The 22,452-nt window shown below is 59.7% G+C and overlaps 1 protein-coding gene across 2 annotated transcripts; it reads left to right on the top strand.

Moving 5' to 3' along the window:
• Positions 1 to 608: 608 nt before the first annotated feature.
• Positions 609 to 18,417, top strand: ASIC1 (acid sensing ion channel subunit 1; the record flags this gene model as incomplete). 2 transcript variants are annotated; one of them, XM_083881197.1, is made up of 11 exons in its annotated part: positions 609 to 973; positions 1,770 to 1,965; positions 15,698 to 15,848; positions 16,307 to 16,434; positions 16,614 to 16,764; positions 16,847 to 16,903; positions 16,983 to 17,136; positions 17,212 to 17,303; positions 17,554 to 17,633; positions 17,727 to 17,831; positions 18,242 to 18,417. In XM_083881197.1, 11 exons carry the CDS (start codon positions 609 to 611, stop codon positions 18,344 to 18,346), a joined length of 1,584 nt encoding a protein of 527 aa, XP_083737323.1. In that variant the 3' UTR covers positions 18,347 to 18,417. The 2 variants fall into 2 exon arrangements, with proteins under 2 accessions (XP_083737323.1, XP_083737322.1); XM_083881196.1 differs by lacking the exons at positions 609 to 973; positions 1,770 to 1,965 and adding an exon at positions 14,344 to 14,967.
• Positions 18,418 to 22,452: the final 4,035 nt, after the last annotated feature.

Consider the following 22,452-nt stretch of genomic DNA (forward strand, 5'->3'; position numbering starts at 1 on the left):
CACCCGCCGCTGCCGGGCTCGGTGCCTCAGCCCCCCCGGTGCCCGCACATCTCCCGGTGCTCCCCGAGCCGGCGGCCACAGAGGCGCATCCCAGCCCCGGCTCCCCCGGCGCAGCGGCAGCAACGCCAGCCCAGCTCCAGCCACGGCCGCCGGCCCCGATCCCAGGTTTGCATCCTCGATTCCTTCAGCTGGTTGTCGATGCGACGGTGCCATTTGTGGGAGGCGGAGGGGGAGATGGGGCAGGTGGGAGGGGAGGGGGAGATAAGGTGGGGTTGGAGTGTGGGGAGGGGGGGCACAGCACCCCATCCTGCCGTGGGATGGGGAGGGCAGGGAGGAGGTGGGAGGGGAGGAAATGCAAGAGGCTGCATCCAGATAAATGTATTTATGTGTATATATATATATATATATCAAATGCATGTCTGTGTATGTATATATATATATATATATGTAGGTTTGGGGGCAAGAGCAGGGCACAGCAAAGCATCTGCCCCTGGTGGGCACTGCCTGCCCGGGGCTGCCGTGGGCTGGGGCACCCACAGCACCCACGGGGCACCCACGGGCTCCCTCCTTGGCAGAGCGGCCACCCCGCCGGGCTGCCGGCACTGACCATGATGGACCTGAAAGTGGACGAGGAGGAGGTGGACAGCGGGCAACCTGTGAGCATCCAGGCCTTCGCCAGCAGCTCCACCCTGCACGGGCTCTCGCACATCTTCTCGTACGAGCGGCTGTCGCTGAAGCGCGTGGTGTGGGCACTTTGCTTCCTGGGCTCGCTGGCCCTGCTGGCCCTGGTCTGCACCAACAGAATCCAGTACTATTTCCTGTACCCCCACGTCACCAAGCTGGACGAGGTGGCGGCCACCAGGCTCACCTTCCCCGCCGTCACCTTCTGCAACCTCAACGAGTTCCGCTTCAGCCGGGTGACCAAGAATGACCTGTACCACGCCGGAGAGCTCCTGGCCTTGCTCAATAACAGGTGGGTGCCGGTGACTTGAGGTGGCCCCAGGTGACATCTCGGGTGGTCTGGATGCAGCCAAGAGCCACCGGGTCCTGCTGATGCTGCTGGGTGTGTGGGTCTCACACTGGGCTGCCCCAGATGGCTCCAGTGCACAGAGTTTCCATCCCCAGAGTGCAGCACATGCAACAAGGCCAGGGCCACTCCCCTGGGTTCTTGTGGGGCTCCAGTGCCATGCCCTATGTGCCATCCCGTGCAGCCAGGCCAGGGCTCCCAGCAGGTGAAGCCACTGAGCATGACCCACACCCCAGGGTGCTGCCATTCCTTGGGCTGTGGAAGCCCCTCACCCATGTCTGTGGTGGCTCCTTGGTGCTGCCAAGCTGCTGTCAAAGAGCTCAGTGAACTCCCTGCCTGAGAGGCTTCACTGCTGTCCCCACTCCTGCCCCAGGGAAGGGTTTTCAGGCGTGGCAGCAGAGATGAGACTCAGCACATTCAGCCCATGTCCCACCTCACCAGGATGCCACCAAAGGCACAGGGCAGGTGGCTGGGTGGCCTCAACCAAACTGGACCAGCAGTGGGGCAAGTGGGATGGGTTTGGAACGTGGCCACTGCCCAGCTTCTCCTCATCCATCCTTCTGCCATCTCTTGTGTGTCTCTGGGCCACTTTGTGCTGTTGGGTGCTCTGGAAATGCCATGTGCGAGGTGGGGCTGAGCTGAGCCCATGCAGGGAAAGTTCCTGGGAACCCCAAGTGGCCTTTGCCAGAGGGAGCAGCCACCACAGCCAGGCCTGAGCCCCTCCCTGCTCTTTCCCCGCAAGATACGAGATCCCAGACATCCAGACAGCCGATGAGAAGCAGCTGGAAATCCTGCAGGACAAGGCCAACTTCCGAAACTTCAAACCCAAACCTTTCAACATGCTGGAGTTTTATGACCGGGCTGGCCACGACATCCGGGAGATGCTGCTGTCCTGCTTCTTCCGTGGGGAGCAATGCACCCCTGAAGACTTCAAAGTGGTGAGTGACCCGTGGGCCCTGCCCAGTGCCACCTTTGCCCCGTGCAAGGAGGGTGTTTGTCCACCTGTAGCTGCTCCTGCCTCCTTCCAGCTCAGAAAGGACTGGCAGCACCATCACTAAGGGGTTGGAATTGGGTTTTGGAGGTCCAGGTTGCCCCCAGCAGCACGTGCTGCTCCGTTCAGCTCCGTGGGCTGTTCCCACGTGGGCACAGCTCCCCGGGATCATTTGGGCTCTGCAAAGCAGGGTTGTGCCGGGCTGGGAGCTGCCATGGTGAGGAGGCTCCAGTGGAAAAGCAGGGAGAGCACAGGGATGGCCGAATCCCTGGGGAACGCGGGTCCCAGCGGCTCCGTGCTGTGCCCTGCCATGGAGGGTGTTCTCGTGCTGGTGGATCCAGCACACAATAAAGCCTTTATCCCTGTGCCTGCCTGGCCCCATCCAGCTGGGAACGAAACAGTGCCGGCTATTCGGGTGCAGCCCAATCAATTCGGCAGCCGCCGTGGCTGTTCCCGGGCAGCTCCGGCGTGGAGCTTCTGTCCCCCTGTGCTCTTCGGGGTCCTCATCCTCGTCACCAGCCCGGGGATGTCCCCCTCGTGTCCCACACTGAGCACGGCGGGGTGTTTGCAGAGGTCCCAGCGCGGTTCGGGTGGTTTTAATCATCGGCATTAAATTCCCGTGGTGGGCTCTTTCCATGAGCAGGTGTCTGTTGTCAGCCATGAGGCGTTTGATTTGTTAAATGGAGGCACAGAGGGGGCTGGATCCCCTCCAGCAGGGCCAGCTCCAGCCTGTGCCCTGTTCTGTGATGGCTCTTCCAGGGCACAGTGGTGTTTTCTGCGCCGAACCCTCCTCAGGGACCTTCATCCCAGCTCCCCTCTCCCTTCAGCTCCCTTGGGTCCCAAATCCCTGTGTTCTGCATCCCCCTCAACTGGAAAAAGCCAAACAGACTCGCAGCTGGTTTGTTATTCCTGCCTGGATTATTCCTTGCAAGCAGGTTGGGATGATTTAATGGATTTGATTAGAGGCTCTGCTACATCTCTGTTGCTCTCTGGGGTCCCCTTGCAGCCTGGCACGGGGAGGTGTGTGTGTGCTGGGGCTGGGATGGGGTCCTGGCACTCTCAGATGCTGGGAGGGGATTGTCTCACCAGTAAATTCCTGCTGCTTTGCTGCTCCCTCCACGGGCTGAGCCAGGCTCGGTGCTGCTCCAGGCCTGGCCGGGTTGGGGGTGCTGGGGACCAGCCCTTGGCCATGCACCCCGCGCTGCCCCACCTTCCCACACAGGGGCTGGGTCCCCTCTGCACTTTGGGAAGCCCCTCCAGTGTCCAGGGACGCTTTTGCATCCCCTGTTCTCTCCCTGATCCAGAGGGGACAGAGAGAGATCCCGCCAGGGGAAGTTTGGGGCTGCCCAGACCCCCCAGCCTGGGGCAGATGGGGACAGCCAGGGGGTCGATGGGGACACTGAGGTCAATGGGGACACTGAGGTCAGTGGGGACAGCCTGGGGCTGGCAAAGGGGTCCGTGGGGCGGGCCGGGGGTCCCAGAGGTGGCCGGAGGGACGATGTTGACCCCATGCTGATGGTCGGCACAGGAGCGGCGGCAGCGCCAGGATCCGACACGCCGCGGTGCCGCCTTATCAGTCCCCGGCAGATAAGAAGGGGAGGGCTCGGGGCAGCCGCGGCGAATGCAAATGAGGGGCTGCCGGAGCCCGAATACCTGGGGTGACCTGAACAGAGGAGGAGCCGCCTCCTGCCCGGCTCCCCCACCGTGCGCTGTGGGTGGGGGAGAATCGCCACCAGAGCAGGGACCCCCCTCCCCTATTTGCCCCCCCAAAACACCCACCCTGAGCAGCCCGGGGGGGCTGTGGGCTGGTCTCACCCCCCAGGTCAGCTCAGGGCATCACCTGCAGCCAGGACAGGGTTCCCCAGCACAAGGGGCTGGTGCTGGATGCTCTGCAGGAGCCCGTCCTGGGATGATTTGGGCTTTTCCCACCTCCTCTTTCACCCTGTGTCATCACCAGCCTCATCGGGGGTGCAGCATTGCTCATGTCCCCCCGTGCCCCCCCTGGCTGGTGTTCCCCACTGTGCAGGGTACAGGGATGCTCTGGGGGAGCTGCCCAGGCTCAGACTCATCCCATACTGGATTTAAAGGGTTCACCTTTTAAAAAGACCAGGAGGGGGCATTGGCTCTGCCCTGGCTCTTCACAGCCCCTCCAGCACCAGGGAGGTGTTCGGTGCCCACCAAAGCTCCCCCCCTGCAGCAGCCCAGGGCAGGGACAGGGATGCACAGGGAGCTGCCCTGATCTCCTCCCCAAAACCCTGCCATGACCTCAAAGCCTGGAGAGAAAAAGCAAAGCTGAGAGGCAAGTCTTGACCCCCCTGAGGGACACAGGCTGGGATGTTCCTGTCCCCAGGGCTGTGCCCAGAGCCTCCCACAGGCCTGGGACAGGCAGAGCTTTCCTTTGCAGGAGGGGGCTCGCCCTCCCTGCCGCCCCATTTCGGGGCCGCGCTCCCTGACACCCTCATTAGCAGCGCGGATCGATGTTTCACTCTTCCTACTTCATTATTTATGAGCTGGAGTCCTCCCTCCGCTGCGGGAGCGAGCGGCTCCCCCTCCAACCCTCCCTCCCTCCCTCCCTTCCCCGGCTCCCCCCTCGCAGTTCCTCCCCTCACCGTGAGGTTCCCCTGGAGCCTCGCACATCCACAGGGATCCGCATCTCACCCAGCAGGGGACAGGCCCACGAGTCCCGGCTCTGGGCTCCAAATCCCCAGGAAAATAAAAAAAAAAAGGAGAAAGGCAGAGGATGAGTTTCCTCTCCACACCCCAATGTGGGAATTGTGGCTGTGTGAAACCTCGGGAAGGTGCCCCAGGCTCGGGAAGCCCCTTTTGGGTGGTGGGTGCAGCCAGGGGGGACAGGAGAGGCTGTGCCTGGGGCTGCACGATGCTGCATTTGCAGCTTTTCCTTCTCACACCCTGTGAACTCATCCCAGGGACGACCCATCCCAAGCTCCCTGTCACTGCCCTGCTCCGGGGCACGGTGGCTGAGCCTGGAGCCCTGGGCAGCTGCATGGGACAGCCTGGATGAGCTGCAGGAGGATTAAGACCTCTGGACTGTTTCCATGAGGCTCCGGGGCTGAGCTGGCACTAGGGAGAATTGAGTTTGACGTGGAGATCATGCCGCTGCCTTTTGCATCGGATTCTGCATCCCGTGCCCTGGAAACACCGGAAGCACAGAGGGGGAGAGCCAGGGGAGGGTCTGCAGCAGTCCCAGCAAACCCCAACCTCACTCCTCCTCTCCTCCTTCCTCCCATCTCCAGAGCAGTGCAGGAGCTCCTGTGATGGAGAGCAGACCCTGTTCCCCACAGCTCCCCACTGCTGAGCCTCCCCACCTTCCCTCTGACCCCACTGAGCCTTGGTGAACCCCACTAGACACCCCCACATCCTGCTGTGCCCCTCAGGCTCTGCTGATCCCCAATGTGTGCCCCTCTGCACCCCCAAAACCTCTCTGCACCCCTGGGCTCCCTGCTCAGCCCACCCTGCTCCAGCTCTGCTCCTGCCAGCCCAGGAACATGGTGGCTTCTCCCCCTGAAAAAACAAAACCCTTGTGTGGTCCAAACCTGGGGTGTCCTGCAGCACCTGTGGGATCTCAGAGGCATGAGCACAGCAAGACATGCTCAGGGGTGCTCAACTTGGGGGTGCTGCTGGTCCCCTGCTCTCCCTGGCTCTCAGCCCTGTAGGATCCAGGTTCCAGCCCCTTCCAGGGATCCCCAAAGTCCATGCTGGTGGTCCCCTGCTCTCCCTGGCTGCTGGTGCTGCTGGTCCTCTGCTCTCCCTGGCTCTCATCCCTACAAGATCCAGACCCCAGCCCCTTCCAGGGGACCCCAAATGCCGTGCTGGTGGTCCCCTGCTCTCCCTGGCTCTCTGCCCTGCAAGATCCAGACCCCAGCCCCTTCCAGGGGACCCCAAATGCCGTGCTGCTCATCCCCTGCTCTCCCTGGCTGCTGGTGCTGCTGGTCCCCTGCTCTCCCTGTCTCTCAGCCTTGCAGGATCCAAGTTCCAGCCCCTTCCAGAGGACCCCAAATGCCATGCTGGTGGTCCCCTGCTCTCCCTGGCTCTCAGCTCTGCAGGATCCAGACCCCAGCCCCTTCCAGGGGACCCCAAATGCTGTGCTGGTGGTTCTGCTTTCCCTGGCTGCTGATGCTGCTGGTCCCCTGCTCTCCCTGGCTCTCAGCCCTGCAGAATCCAGACCCCAGCCCCTTCCAGAGGACCCCAAAGTCCATGCTGCTGGTTCCCTGCTCTCCCTGGCTCTCAGCCCTGCAGGATCCAGACCCCAGCCCCTTCCAGGGGACCCCAAATGCTGTGCTGGTGGTTCTGCTTTCCCTGGCTCTCAGCCCTGCAGGATCCAGACCCCAGCCCCTTCCAGAGGACCCTAAAGTCCATGCTGGTGGTCCCCTGCTCTCCCTGTCTCTCAGCCCTGCAGGATGCAGACCCCAGCCCCTTCCAGAGGACCCCAGATTCAGGCCAGGCCCCACAGAGCCCCAAGGCAGTCACAAGGCCGGAGCCCCGTGGCGAGCGGAGCTCCCCCGCGGTGCAGCGTTAGTGGATAATCACGGAGCCGGAGTGAGCAGCATCTCCAACACAGCTGGAGAGAGCGGGCGCGGGAATTACTGATACCCAGACATTTCCTGGAGCTTTTGACAGTTAATAAACAAACCGCATGGGTCCATCTGGCTCCGGAAAAAAAACAACTTGGGGACGGCGTGTGGGGCCACCAGGCACGGCCGCTGGGCCCAGATTGTCCCGTCCTGGTTTGGGGCTGGTTCCCAGCAGCATTTCCAAGCTCCAGCAGATCCCCAACGGAGCCGGTGCATTTACAAATTCTCTGAGACATTGGAGTGATTTATGCAAATCACTTTTTTAAAGCGGCACACAGGGTCCTAAATAACTTGTAAAGCCTCAGAAATTGCCGGAGTGTGCCCGTCCTTTCTGAGCACCGACTCACCTCGGCCATCCCCGGCTGAGCATCCTCACCTGGACTATGGGCAAACCCCGCCCGGGTCACCCCCCACATCAGCCTCACACAGCCGCAGTTTGACCCCCGAGGTTTCCCCGTTTTCCAGACGGATGGAGCAAACCCGGTGGGACGCGGTGTGAGATAACGGGAGGTGATGGAGCAGAGGAGGCGCCGCGAACGGGACCGCAGCCCTTTGCTGGTGGTGACTCGGCTCTCCCGGGAAGTGCCCCGGCTCTGCTGTTGTCTGCTCGGAGATTTTCCCCGTATCACTGTGTTTTGCTCAAAGCAAATGATGCAGAAAGCAGCCGTGAGCTGTTTCGCCCTCGGGCACGGAGTGAAGACACTCAGGCGCTGCTCCTCAGCCGCCTCCTTGTCCCAGATTCACCCAGGCGTTCCCAGGCCTGGGCAGGCAGGAGGAATGGGGAGCCCCCGGCTGCTCGTGGCTTTGCTGACCCCACATTGACCCGAATGTGGATGGGAAGCTGCTCTTCACTTTCCCTCTGAGACAGGACAGTGATGCCACGGCACAGCCCCAGCACTGTGAGTGTGTGGGACCAGCACCACTGAGCTGATCTTGGCCCAGATGGGGCAGAAGAGGATCAGGAACAAGAGGGATGAGGGAGAACACAGCCCTGGTGTGGCACAGTGAGAGGCCACCGTGTGCCTGAGCCTTGCAGCCACTTCATTGCTGAGCTGTGAATGGCTCATCCAGCACCTCAGAGCTCTGGGAAATGCTGGGATTAGAGGAGAAGGGCTTGCAGGATCAGGGTCAGGCTCAGCCGGTGTCATTTAGTCCCTGGCTCTGCTCAGGGGACAGGCCCAGCCCCAACGGCTCCCCCTGCACACCCAGAGGGGTCACACACCCCCAAAGCCCTGCACACACCCAGGGGGTCACACACCCACCCCCAAAACCCTGCACACCCAGAGGGGTCACACACCCCCAAAGCCCTGCACACACCCAGGGGGTCACACACCCCCAAAGCCCTGCACACACCCAGGGGGGTCATACACCCACCCCCAAAACCCTGCACACCCAGAGGGGTCACACACCCCCAAAGCCCTGCACACACCCAGGGGGGTCATACACCCACCCCCAAAACCCTGCACACCCAGAGGGGTCACACACCCCCAAAGCCCTGCACACACCCAGGGGGTCACACACCCCCAAAGCCCTGCACACACCCAGGGGGGCCACACACACAAAAAACACCTTGCACATGTGGATATGTCACACTCTAAAGCACTTTGCACACCCAGAGGTGCCACACACACCCCAAAGCACTTTGCACACCCAGAGGTGCCACACTCACCCCCCAAAGCACTTTGCACACCCAGAGGTGTCACACACACACACCCAAAGCACTTTGCACACCCAGAGGTGCCACACACACACCCAAAGCACTTTGCACACCCAGAGGTGTCACACTCACACCCCCAAAGCATCTTGCACACCCAGAGGTGCCACACTCACACCCCAAAGCACTTTGCACACCCAGAGGTGTCACACACAAACACCCAAAGCACTTTGCACACCCAGAGGTGTCACACACACACCCCCAAAGCACTTTGCACACCCAGAGGTGTCACACACACACACCCCCAAAGCATCTTGCACACCCAGAGGTGTCACACCAAGAGCTCAGAGCGTCTCAGCTGCACCTCTGACCAATCCTGTTCCTCTTGCACATAAAGACTCATTAACCAATGAATTATTAATGATTATTAATAAGCTGTAATGGCATCTATAGCTGCTGAGAGAGATGAGGAGGCTTTCAAGTGGTTTCTGACCACAAAAGCAGTGGAGGTGAGGATTTCACGGCTGAGGACGGGGCGTGTGTGTCCCAAGGGATCCACAGGCTGGAAGCACAGCCCTGGACAACACCAGCATCTGAGGGGTTCCAGGTTGTTCCCCACAGCCTCCCTTTGGTGTTTTCCCAGCCCCAGGCTGGGCAATAGGAAGATTTTTGAGGGTTCCTGCCCAGGAACCTCCTGGTGCCATTTTCCCTCTCTCCCTGATATCAAGTGGGAAGAAGCCAGACTGGAGGGGGCAGATCCCCCGAGCCTCTGGAGCCACAGATCTCCACAGGGAGACCAGGGAATTAACTGTCTCATGGCCTTTTTTGCCTCAGTTTAATTTCTCTGGCTGTTTAGAGCCACCTGTGTTTTATTGCCTGTGGAGCTTGGCCGGGGCTCCCGAGGCAGCGCTGCAATTCCTGCTCCAGCCAGGGCTCAAGGAGCTCCTCACCAGCTCTTGTTTATTTATACAGCCCCAACACTTGGATATTATAACCAATTATTTATTTTTGGAGGGGTTTTTATTTTTTTTTTTTCTGTATGAAGGGTTTGATGTGTTCACATCCAAGCTCTCAGCCCAAGGACAGAGCTGGGGCAGGGTGTTCCCACCCACTCTGTGATTTATCAGGGATTTTAAACCCCTGCTCTCCTGGCAGGGACAGGGAGACCCTTCCAGAGCCACCACATGCCAGGGCTGTGTGACTGCTCTGCTTGGATCAGATTAGATTTGAAAGGCGTGATACGTGCAGAGCCGGAGCGAGGAAACCAGACCGGAACACCGGGGGATTTTTATTTTTTTTTTTTCTCCCCCCTCTCCAATAAAACCGCCGGCTCGAATCTGCCTGCGTGAACCGTCTGAGCGATTGTGAAGGATGTCGGAAAAAATCACAACCTGCTTACGGGTGATTCCTGATCGGCAGGAAACGCGGGAATAAGGAATAACCCTGGATAAACGGGAATTAGCGACACCTTGGCTGCATCCTCCTCGTCCTGGAGGAGTCCTGGTGACCTCTGCACGGCACAAAGGGACATCACCAGAGGGTAAAGCACCGGGAAGTTCCCAGCAGTACAAACTGCTTCAATTAAACAGATCCTGGAGAGGAGGATGAGGCGACAGCAGCGGAACCGTCACGGTGGATCAGAGCTGAGGCTCCAGGGACAAGCTCCACTGCCCACAGAGCTGCAGGGGGGTCCTGGCTGAGCCCCCCGAGACCCCAGGCCTGCACGGCTGCAGGTGGCCTCAGTGCCCGGGGCAGCAGCATCAGCACCCAGCAGGGCCTGCCTGGGAAGAACTTGCCCAGGAAAAGCTTTGAAAGATTAATAGAGTTTAAATGGAAGCGTTTGGAGAGGAGATAAGGCTCATCTGATATGAAATCATATGGAACAACGGGATCCAGGGAGGCCCTGGCTCTATAATGAAGTCCACTTAGCACATTACTCACCATAATGTGCTTTTTATTAAAGTCCTGTGCTGCAGGTGCTGAGTCTGCAGCCGGGAACGTGGGGCTGGAATGGCACAGGGACCTGGAGCACCGGACCCCGCCACCAGAAGAAGCAACCAGGATGTGTGAAAAAGGCACCTTTGGCTTCCTGTTTCCCATCCCCTGTTTGATCCAGGGATGCGACTCTGCCATCACCGGTGCCCGCGGCTGGTGGGGCCTGCAGGGACGGGGTGGAGAGGAGGCGGAGGTGGGGAATAATACAGAGGAAAAACTCCTTTTTAATCATCAATTTTTCTGCATTAGAATGTGACATGCTAATCCACTGTGAAGCGTCTAATCTGGGGGATAAAGGGCCGGATAACACAAGCTGCGCCCGGCTTGGCTGGCGGAGCGAGCCGAGGCAAGGTGGCAGCATCTGATAAGGGGTGCAGGATTAGTCCCGGCACAGATCCCGCCTGCCCGGGCAATCCCACCTTGCTCGGCTGCCTCTGCTCTGTCTCTCGCCAGGGTCAGGGAGGGATGTGCAGCTCTGGAGCCGTCCCAGAGCGGCTCATCCCGCCCGGAGCGGCGGTGGCAGCGCTGCCGGTGCCTCCACCACCATCTTGGCAGCTCTGGGAGCTGCAAAGCACATCCCTGGGCCAAGCCAAGTGGAAAAACTCTTTTTTTTTCCCTTTTCGATTTGCACACCCAGGTGTGTGGTGGGAGCAGGACGGCCCAGCTGTGAGGTCTTCATCTGGCTCAAATTTTCATCCCCAGGTGCTGCTCATCCCATCCCATTCCATCCCATTCCATCCCATCCCATCCCATCCCATCCCAGCAGCCAGATCCGACCTCTGGGCACCCCAGGGATGCCGTGGGCAGCTCAGCCCCGGCTCAGCCAGTCTTTCTTTGGCCCATCACAAAACCGAGCGGGTCCAACTCCCGGGGCGCTTTCAGCGACATCCTCCCCGGGGCTCGGAGACCTGGGATAACAGAGCTCGCAATGTTGTTTTCTCCTCGCCTCCTCGGGGATTGGTTTATCTCTATGAATAACTCCATCCCGGCTTTGATCTCCTCTGCCATTAAAGCGTGACAGGCTGTGAAATGTGCTGTTGCTGCCGTCAAATCCCGCTCCCTTTTCTCTCTCTCTCCCCCCGCCGCCTCCGTGTTCCCCCGCTCCGGGAAACCTCCTTTCCCAGGCCCGTGAGGAGCCGCAGAGCGGCGAGAGGGGCCGAACAGCCCCGGGACAGTGGCCAAACACGGTGTTGGGGAAGCAGGAAAAACCCATTTCCTGCTGGAATCCCACAGCTCTCCCTGGGCGGGGAGGAGGACGCGGAGCATCCCCGGCCCCAGCGCCGGATCATCCCAGCCCCGCCACGGGGGCTGATGTCAGGGCTAATTATAACATCCCCCGTCCCTCTCCCCCGCCAAAGCTTTACCTGAGAGAGGGTAAAAATAACTCCCGGCGAGGGAGGAGCTGGAACGAGCCCAAGGACTCCTCCAGCATCTCCAAAAAACTTGCACAAAGCAGGACGGCACCGCCCTGCCTGCAACACCCGGCCGTGCTTTGTCCCCGATTTTGGGGGTCAGGACGCGTTTCCCTTGGCGCTGGTGGCACCGAGCCCCGGCTGCGGCTGTCCCCGGTCACCTTCAGCCCGGCTCGGGTGTCGGTGCCGGGACAGGTGGCGGTAACCGGAGCCGGGCCCTGCTGGTCCTGGCGGGGCTGGGAACCGGCCCTGGCGCTCCCCGAGAGCTGTTTAAGCCGAGCGAAGCAGGTTAATGGCCCCAGTCGATGATGGAATGTTTTCATTACAGCATCTTTCTCTCTCTCCCTGCTGCAATTGCTCCCAAGAATACACATTAAAATCTCCCCGCGCCCCGGCAGCGGATCCACCCCTGTCCAAGCCCTGCCGGGGTTAAATAACCCCCTCACCCTGTAATTCCTGAATTCCATTTCCCTTCTCCTCTCCCTCCTAACGCAGGAACTGGGAGCAGCAGAAATCCCCCCCCAGCCCCAGACAGCTCCTACCTGCTCCTCCCTGGCAAGAGCATCCTCCAGTGCCAGCCTGTGTGGGATCAGCCCAGGGTGTTCCCAGCCGGCTCCCACAGAGCTGAACCAGCCCAGCTCTTCCAAACCCCCTCCCAGGAGCAGCCCTGATGCCTTTACAGCCCTGCAGCTGTAACAGCTGTAACTTCACAGCCCTAAATTCCCATCAAACACAGGGCACCTGTGACCTGACCCCCAAGTTCTGGTGGCTCCCAGGCACCCAATCCACCTTCCTGATTCTCTTTTTCAGGAGGAGTTTTCATCTCAGATTCTCTGGGATGCTCCTGACTCTTTTCCAGGAGTTTTTCATCTCAGGTTCTCTGGGATGCTCCTGACTCTTTTCCAAGGAGGAGTTTTCATCTCAGGTTCTCTGGGATGCTCCCAAAAGGTGTAACCTTGATCTTGGCCTGATGAAATTTCATCCTGTGGCTCTGGTGCTTGTCCTCAAGGTCATCCACGTTTTCTCCCAGGTCCCCAAGTGGCATCTGCCAGTGTCCCTCTTACACAAGGCTCCTATTGAAGGGAATATTGAGCTTGGGGAGCCCCAGGACGGGACAACCCACTGTCACTTCATGGATCACTGCCCCTGGCAGGGATCCCCAGCGCCTGCTCCACCAGCATCACCTGCCCAGGAATCTCAGATAACTGTGCTGGTATCAGATCAGATTTTTACTGAGCTCCTGACTGATTTGTTCTCCCAATTTGTGGTGTTTGTGTGCGCTGAGATGAGCTCAGGAACCCCGCAGGGTGCACGGGGAAGGAGAAACAGCTGCTGAACTGAGGGGTTGGGGTGAGCTTCTCCCACCCAGGCACCAGCCCAAACCTCCCATCCAGCCCCTGCACATCCAAGTGCTGCCAGATTTAGATTCTCCCCCCGGGCCGGTGATGGCGGTGCCGGGATGGGGCTGGAGATTGCTCTGTGGTCTCTGGATGCTTTTCTGAAGTGCTGAGTACAGGAAAACAGCAAACCACGAGCAGGGGCTGTGCTGCTGCAGAGAGGAGGCTGCCAGTGCTCCCGGCAGCCGCCGGCTCCATCCCAGCATCCTGCACCAGAGCTGCTCCCTGGACCCCCAGGCCTGGATGTCATCCCTTGAGGGGAGAGGTGGCTGCCTCCTTCCCCCTCCCCTGCTCTCCTCAGCCTCTCCCCAGCGAGGAACTGACTGAAGACCCCCAGGCTGGGGCAGGAGACCCCCCCACCAGAGCCAGGATGCCACACTACAGCTGGGACCCCCAGGCTGGGCAATGCCTCTCCAGTGCCCCACTGGGATCTGGAGAGCACCCAAATCCTGCCCAGACCAGCCCTGCTCAGAGGAGGACGGACCTCACACCACTCGGAATGCTGGACTTGCTGGATCCTCACACACACATTCCCGTGCCCTGTGGCACAGGGGGACCAACCTGGAGAGATGGGCACTGCCAGGGCCAGCAGGAGCATCGTAGGAGCCTGAGGACACCACAGCATCCTTCCCTCCACCTGGACCACCACTGAACCGTGTCACAGGCATTTTGGGAAAACCTCTGGGCTCCAGCTGCTCTGGGGATGAGTGCAGAGAGCCTGGCATACGGTGACAGCCGGGGACCCAGCAGGGAGGGCCTGGGCCTGGCTGGAGCAGCCGCTTGGGCTGCCAGGGCCAGACCACACAAGGATGGAGGGCACGGCGTGGGGATGCAGCTCTGGGTGCCTGCACACACTGTGTGCCCCCAGCCTGGCAGCCCCTTGGGTCCCCAGGCAGCACTGGGAGCTCTCACAGCGTTTCTGGAGCCGATGATGTCTCTGCTCTGTCCTGGCAGCCGGAGCCGGCCGGTCCCGGGGGGCCTGGGGAGCCCATGGAACCGCCCCTCGCTCCTCCTCCCCTCCTTCTGCTCCTGATATACCCTCCTTGCTCCAGCCTCTGTGAGCATCCCTCTGCTCCTCTCCCTCACTCCCGCTCACCTCACTCCTTTTCCTTTCTCTGTTTCTCCCCTCTGAACTTGCCCCTTCCCCCTCCCCTGCTCTCCCCAGCCCCTCTCCACTGAGGAACTGACTGAAGACCCCCAGGCTGGGGCAGGGGCCAGGACCCCCACACCAGAGCCAGGATCTCCACACTACAGCTGGGACCCCCAGGCTGGGCAATGCCTCTCCAGATATTCTGCACCATCTCCTTCTCCAGTGAGGAAGGACCAGAAGATGCTGAAGCCACTGGGAAGGGAGAAGATGGAGCAGACGAGTTTTTATATGGGCAGGAAGAGGATGAAGAGGACGAGGAGGACACAGGGGCTACCACGGACTTCGTGGCCTTTGCCAGCAGCTGCACCCTGCACGGGCTGAGCCACATCTTCGTGGAGGGCAGCCTGGGCGCCCGGCAGGCGCTGTGGGCGCTGGCCTTCCTCCTCTCCCTCTCCGTCTTCCTCTACCAGGTGGCCGACCGCATCGCCTACTACCTGGAGTACCACCACGTCACCCTGCTGAGCGAGGAGGACAGCCCCGAGATGACCTTCCCCGCCGTCACCTTCTGCAACATCAACCGTGTGCGGCTCTCGCAGCTCAGCCGCGAGGACTTGCTCTACCTGGCCCCGCTGGTCGACTACGAGCCTGGGATGGATCTGGGCTTCACCCCGGCCCAGCCTGACCCCTGGGAGGAGGACGAGCCCCTAAATTTGTACGGGTTTTTTAACCGCACTTGCCACCAGCTGGAAGATATGCTGCTGAGCTGCAGCTACCGAGGCCAGCGCTGCGGCCCCGGGGATTTTGTGCCGGTGAGTAGCCCCAGGGTGGCCTGGCACGGGGAGCAGCTCTGGAGCTGATCGGTGTCGGATCAGGCACGGCAGGTGATGCTGCCCTTGGAGCAGGCTCGGGGACAGGCTGATATTTCAGCCCCATCTGCCAAAGCTGGGGATGGCACCAGCTGTGGAGATCATCTGGTGGGATGTGGAGTATCCCCGGGGCTGTGCTTGCTGAGGAGGTGCCTGGTAGATCCATCCTGGTGGTATCAGGGTTTGTAGGGCACCATGTGGTGTGAGCCCACTGGCCTCACATGCCCCTTGCCCAGGCTGGCAGCAGCTCCACCGTGTTGGGGCTGTGCCGGCTGCCGGAGGCAAGAGCTGGTCCCAGCTCGAGGAGGGATGGGGGAACCAGGATCCTGTCCAGCCCCATCCTCTGCAGAGATGGAGGAGGGCTTGGAGGAGGCACCAGTGCAGGCATCAGGCTGAGTGCCACCCCCCTGGGGAGCCACAGCTGCTGTGGGCTCTCTGGGGCTAAGGTGCTGTAAATCTGCTGTGTCTCTTCTGAGTCCATCCCTGTGGGAAAATCTTCTCCTTCTCCACTAAGGCCAAGATGGGCATTTCCAACACTGAGAGATCCTGTGGGTCAGGAGCCTGGGTTGGACCATGCCCAGGCTGGGATGGCTGAGTTTTGGGGCTCTCCTGGCTCCATGCTGTGGCTCCACACAGAGGGTTCTCAGCCTCAGCCCTGTGTCCTCTCCTGCAGGTCTTCACCCGCTATGGGAAGTGCTACACCTTCAATGCGGGGCAGGACGGGAAGCCCCGGCTCATCACCATGAAGGGGGGCACTGGCAATGGGCTGGAGATCATGCTGGACATCCAGCAGGACGAGTACCTGCCAGTGTGGGGGGAAACAGGTAACCCACTGCCCCAACGGGCCCACTCAGTCACTGGCTGCTCCTGAGGTGCTGCCCAGCCCCTCCCCACCTCCCCAGCCCCTTCCCAACTCCCCAGATCACAGATCCACATCCCTGCAGCTCCATTCTCTCCCCTCCTTCCATTTCTCATCACTTCTGGTCTTTTCTTTCCCTTTTCCTCCTTGTCTTTGCTCTTTGCCATGGCAACTCCCCATCGTTTAGACACGCAGCCATCACTTGTTTATAAATAGAGGCAAATACTTTCCCTGCCACACTCTCGAGTGCAGAGCAGGGGGGTCGGGGTGGAGGGGGCAAGGACATGGTGCAGCAAACAGATGGACAGATGGATGGACATGTGCATGAATGACCTGGCCCAGGGGAAGTGTGGGAGGCAGAAGTTGTGGTCCCTCTCAGGAGCTGGGACAGTGCTGTGCTCACCCCACTTCTCTCTGCTGCAGATGAGACGTCGTTCGAAGCCGGGATCAAGGTGCAGATCCACAGCCAGGACGAGCCCCCACTGATTGACCAGCTGGGCTTCGGGGTGGCTCCCGGCTTCCAGACCTTTGTGTCCTGCCAGGAGCAGCGGGTAGGAACTGGGCAGGTCTGGGTTGTCCCCTCTCACCTGTGCTCCTCCTTGCTGTGCCCCTGTCCCCACACTGGCTGGAGAGGAGGACTCAGTTCTGGGGGTCAATACCACGAGAGTGTCTGTCCCCTGTCACACTGTGGAGGGTTCTCTCCTCACTCCTGGCTTCTCTCCCCTCCCAGCTCATCTACCTGCCGCCTCCCTGGGGCGACTGCAAGGCTGTGGCGGGCGACTCGGAGTTCTATGACACCTACAGCATCACGGCCTGTCGGATCGACTGCGAGACCCGGTACCTGGTGGAGAACTGCAACTGCCGCATGGTGCACATGCCAGGTGAGCCCTGAGCCTGGCCTGGCCCTGGCCCAGCCCTCCAGTGCAGTCCCACCTGGAAAAAACCTGCTCTGTGTCTCCGCAGGCGATGCCCCTTACTGCACCCCGGAGCAGTACAAGGAGTGCGCGGACCCGGCCTTAGGTGAGGCTGCCCTGCCCCGTGGGATGGAGCTGAGGTGTTTGGTTTCTCTATCTGCCATTCTCCTCTCTCCCCTGCACAGATTTCCTGGTGGAGAAGGACAATGAGTACTGCATCTGCGAGATGCCCTGCAACATGACCCGCTACGGCAAAGAGCTCTCCATGGTCAAGATCCCCAGCAAAGCCTCGGCCAAATACCTGGCCAAGAAGTACAACAAGTCGGAGCAGTACATCGGGTAAGTGCAGTCAGAGCAGTACATCGGGTCCCTCCATCCCAAATCTCAGCCTGATGCCGCTCCTGTCCTGCACAGGGAGAACATCCTGGTGCTGGATATCTTCTTTGAAGCCCTGAACTACGAGACCATCGAGCAGAAGAAGGCATATGAGGTGGCCGGGTTGCTGGGTGAGTGTTGGTGGCTGTGGGGACAGTCCCCAGTCTGAGTCCCCCAGCGAGGTGGTCTCGTGCTGGCCCTGTCACCACGGCCCATTCCCAAGGCCCTGGGATGTGTCCACAGCACAGATGTGGAGCAGGGCACCCCACTGCCATGACCAGGCACCAGTCACAGCAGTGACAAGTTCTGTCCCTTTCTCTGCTCCCTCTGCCACCCAGCTCTGGGCACAGGCCACCCTGATGGCTTCCCTCTCCCCTGCAGGTGACATCGGGGGGCAGATGGGGCTGTTCATTGGGGCCAGCATCCTGACAGTGCTGGAGCTGTTCGACTACGCCTACGAGGTGAGTGTCTCCTCCATCCCACGGCTGTGCTTGTGTGGGACACGGGGAAGAGCCACCCATGAGCCCCACGGTGCTGAAACGTGGCTCTGGCAGGTGATAAAGCACCGGCTGTGCCGGCGGGGCAAGTGCCGCAAGAACCACAAGAGGAACAACACAGACAAGGGCGTCGCGCTGAGCATGGACGACGTGAAGCGCCACGTGAGTGTGGGGCACAGCACGGTCCCCTCCTGCTTGTCCCCTCCTGGCTGTCCCCTCCTGTTTGTCCCCTTCTGCTTGTCCCTTCCTGCTTGTTCCCTCCTGTTTGTCCCCTCCTGTTCATCCCCTCCAGTTTGTCCCCTCCTATTTGTCCACTCCTGTTTATCCCCTTCTGCTTGTCCCTTCCTGTTTGTCTCCTCCTGCCTGTCCCCTCCTGCTTGTCCCCTCCTGCCTGTCCCCTCCTGCAGCTCAGGGGCTGCCCAGGAGGTTCTGTGAGGTGGGGAGTCACGGTTCAGGGGAGCTCCTGGGAAAGGAGCAGAGAGCCCAGGCAGAGATGCTGCGAGGGGATGGCACCAGGTCTCTGCAAGGACCTGGATGAAACCAGCAGCCCCAACATCTCGTTTATCCTGCAGAATCCCTGTGAAAGCATACGGGGACACCCAGCAGGCATGACGTACGCAGCCAACATCCTACCTCACCACCCGGCCCGGGGCACCTTTGAGGACTTCACCTGCTAACCGACATCTGGATGTACAACCTGAGCTACCAAAGCCCTGCGAGAGCTGCCCTTCTCCCTGCTAACGCCAGCAGAGAGACACATCTAAGGGGCCTTTGCTCCTCGGCACGGTGGGACACGGACAAGAGCGACGGCCTCGGATTTCGGGGCGGGCAGTGGGGTCAGTGCCAGACCCCGGCGCAGCCCCTGCGGCAGCTGCTCTGCGCCTGCCCTGCTCCTTCAGAGACTCCAGGACGCTCCAGCCCGGCCATCCCGCGGAGCGGGAGCGACACGCACAGTGAGCCAGGGCACGAGCCTGCCCCGGCTCCCCCTTGGCTCCCCTCGGCCTTTTTAACTAAAACCCAGAAGCCAAGAAGAAGCAGCCATTCGGCCGCAGTCTCCATCCACAGCCCTGTCCGTCTGTCCTCCGTCTGTCCTCCGTCGTCTCCATGCTCATCCTACTCCAATGCCTTGGCCGCACTTGCCGGGCCCCCTGTGGCTGGTGGGGGGATCAGGGGGGAGCCCCCGGCGTGCCTGGGACAGGGCAGCAGGCTGGGAGTCCCCAGAGAGAGCCTCTGTCCCCTGGGACAGCAGCTTGGCCTCGCCCAGGTGCTCCCAGCACGAGGATTCGGCACCTCCACCTGTCCACCTGTCCACCTGTCTTCCTTGGCCCCTGCCCCAGGATCAGTCCCAGGATCAGCCCTGGGATCAGCCCCGGGATCAGCCCCGGGATCAGCCCTGGGATCAGCCCTGGGATCAGCCCTGGGAGCACCGGAGGGGGCTCAGATGGGAGGTGCCACCTCAGCTCTGAGGACACCAGGCACTGTCCCTCCCTGCCCACCCCTCCTGGGCTCTGGGCAGTTCCAGCACTGCCCTGCAGTCCCTCCCATCCCCAGGGAAGCCTGTGGCCCCAAACCCAGCAATCCTCGGGGAGAAAGGCAGAAGGAAACCCCTGGCCCCATTTGGCCACAGCCCCCTTGGCACCACCGTGGCTGGGCAGGCACCGGAGCCCCAAACCCCCCCGGGGTTCACAGGGGGCTCTGGGGCCACAGCTCTGAGCCCTGACAGTGCTGCCCCGGGGGGTTTGGGGTGTCTGTGAGTCCCCAAGGCTGTTCCCCCTCCCTGGCACAGCCCTGGCTGGGTCTGTGGCCACTTGGTCACTGTCCCCTGGGCCTGTCAGTGCTCATCACCCCCCTCTGGGGTCCCCATTTGGCCCCCCAGCCCGTCTCCCAGCCCCCAGGCCAGAGCCCTCCCCGGGCCCAAGTGCTACTTATCTTTAAGAGCTTTTGCAATAAGTCTTTTTAGTAATTTTTTTTTTCTAAACTGCAGTTTTGGGTTTTTTTATTATTCTTGTCATTTTTATTCTTATTATTTGCTTCCTGACCAAAATTAGGAACTGGGGGTCAGTCCTTTGTATCCAGCGATCACCCAAAGACGACGGGTCGGCCACGTCCATAAATTTTCTTATGGATTTCTCCTAATGTTTCATCGCGTTTCATTTATTTATTTTCTTTCTTTCTCTTTCCCATTCAAGCTTTTAAAGATGGGGCTGGGATTTGACCTTGAGGCTCACCTATTGAAGAAAACGCTTTTTTTGTTATTATGTCATTGGCATTTTATATTTCTTATATATAATATATATGACTATATATATATGTGTACATATATATATATATCTATATGCATCATGCCAGTGTAGATACCCATCCAGTAGCGTTTAGGCCTTGTTCTTGTGCCATTTTTATTTTTTTTTTTTTTTCTGTTACTGATCTCTGAATGCCTTCAAGTGTATAAAGTGTGGAATTCTCTCTGGTATCTGTACTATGTACACACATTTTCATAGGAAGCACAATAAGATGACAGATGCATTGTACATCAATACCTGCTACTCTTAACAAACGATGATATAAAGAATGATATAAATGATATAACTCCCCCACGCCGAGCCTTTCTCTCTTGCTGAGCTGCTGGAAATGCTCCCCCTGAGGAGGCAGGTGGGGACAGCCTCACCCCGGGATGCTCCTGGAGCTGAAGGAAAGGGAGGGGGAGGAAGAAGCTTTGGGCCAGATTTCAGTGCTGCCTGGGATGGGCAGAGTGTGCCCTGGGTCAGAGCTGAGGCTGAGCTGAGCCTCCCTTTCCTGGGAGCTCCGGGTGCCTCATCCAGCCCCAGCCTCGCTGCTTTCCCAAGGAACTCCTCCCAAGGGAGACAGGGCTGGAGGAGGGAAAGGAGAATTAACACTCATAGAGCTGTTAATCCCTGACAACTCCAACGCCTCCGTGGTTTGGGATCCACCTGAGGCACAACAGGAGTCGCCAGGTGGAATTTCACCACGGCAGGAGAACAACCCAAATATAAACACACCTTTTGTCTTAAAAATTCCCAGCTACAAAGAGCAAACAGAGCAGATCCAACAGTGGGCATCCAAAAAAAGCCCTCGGGACTCCATGGAGACCGAATAATAGGGAGTGGGAGTGGGCAGGGAACGCTGAAATGCCAACACAGACACCCACAGCCGCCCTCCCCCGGTCCCTGGGCTCCGACCGTGTCCCCTGGCTCCTGGAAATGGCAGAGGAATGTTTTGCATCTCAACGAGAACAGTCTCGCCCTGCTCCGGTGTTTCCCGGCCAGAGCTGGAGCTGCAAAGGCCAAAGGGGTGGGATTTGGAAAGAGAAGCGGGAGGGCGTTAATGAAGCCGATTAATCACGGGCAGAGCTGTGGCCGCTCCATCCCCGGCTCCGGGAGCTGTAATCCCCCCGCAGCCCCCTCTGGACCTGCCGGCCGTGCTGGGAGCACAGGGGGTCACCCCGTCCATCTGTCATAGCCCGGCCCAGCGAGGCTATCCGGGGGCTCCGGGGGGAGGTGTCTGACCCCCAGGGGCGGCAGCACAATTCTGCAATTCCCCTGGAACCCAACAGGTACCGGGCAGGTACCGCCGGGAGCGGCTCCTGGGTGGGATGTGCAAAAGCTGCGTTTTCCAGGCACAAAACTCCAACTGGAGCATCGTGGGACAGCAGGAGAGGGCTGGGAACATCAGCCTGGTGGGGATCCAGGGCTTCAAACTGTTTGGGATCTGGGGATCTTCAAACTGTTCAGGATCTGAAGTTGTTTGGGATCCAGGCAGCCTCAGTTTATTTGAGGTCTGGGAGCCTCAGCCTGTTCAGGACCTGGGGACCTTCAGCCCGTTCAGGATCTTTGGGATCCAGAGACATCCAGCCCACTCAGGGTCTGTGGAGACCCCGAGATTCCACCACCTCCCCTCGTGGGCCAGAATTCCCGGTCCCCCCTCGCTGGTGCCTGTGGAAACAAGGGCTGAGGGACAATCCCACAGGCCTGGGTGCTGCTGTCCTGCACCAGAGCAAGGCTGCCTGGGCAGGGGAGTTCCCATGGAGCCTCCAGCAGGTGCAGGGGAGGCATTTCCAAAGCTGTTCTTCCACCAAATCCTCGGGGCAGGAGAAAGAAGAAAGGACACAATTAGGTCACCCCGAAGCCTTTCTTCTCCAGGCTGAACAATCCAAATTCTTCCAGTCTTTCCTCACAGCAGAGCTGCTCCACCCCTCTGATCATCCTGGTACCTCCTCTGGATTTGCTCCAGCAGCTCCACGTCCTCCCTGTGCTGGGACCCCCAGGCTGGAGGCAGCGCTCATCAGATGATCATCATTAATTGTTTAATTAATACTCGTGGTGTGACTGCACACTTGGATTTTTCCATGGATTAATGCTGACTGGATTTGTGTCCCTTTTCTCTCTGAGCACAGGAAACTGCTTCAGGGAAAAGGAACTTAATGTTAATACTTGCAGAAAGTGGCCTTTAACTCCAACCTCCTGCTCTCCGTGGAACCCCAGAGGAGACAGGAATCCTTTTCCTGGTGCTCTGCCTGAACCTGCACAAACTGAATCCATTTGTGGCCATTTGTTTTCTCCACAAACTCCATCCCTAAGATCCCAGAATCCCTAAGGCTGGAAAAGATCCCCAAATCCAAACCGTGACTGATCTCCAGCAGAGTGAGAGCACTGAGTGCCACGTCCAGTTGTTCCCAGGATCTCCAGGGATGGCGACTCCACCAGCTCCCAGGGCAGCTCCAATGGTGCCTGACCACCCTTTCCATGGAGAAATTCCTCCTGAATGT

The sequence above is a fragment of the Zosterops lateralis genome (assembly GCF_965231275.1).
Source record: "Zosterops lateralis genome assembly, chromosome: 32".
NCBI classification, from domain to species: Eukaryota; Metazoa; Chordata; class Aves; order Passeriformes; family Zosteropidae; genus Zosterops; species Zosterops lateralis.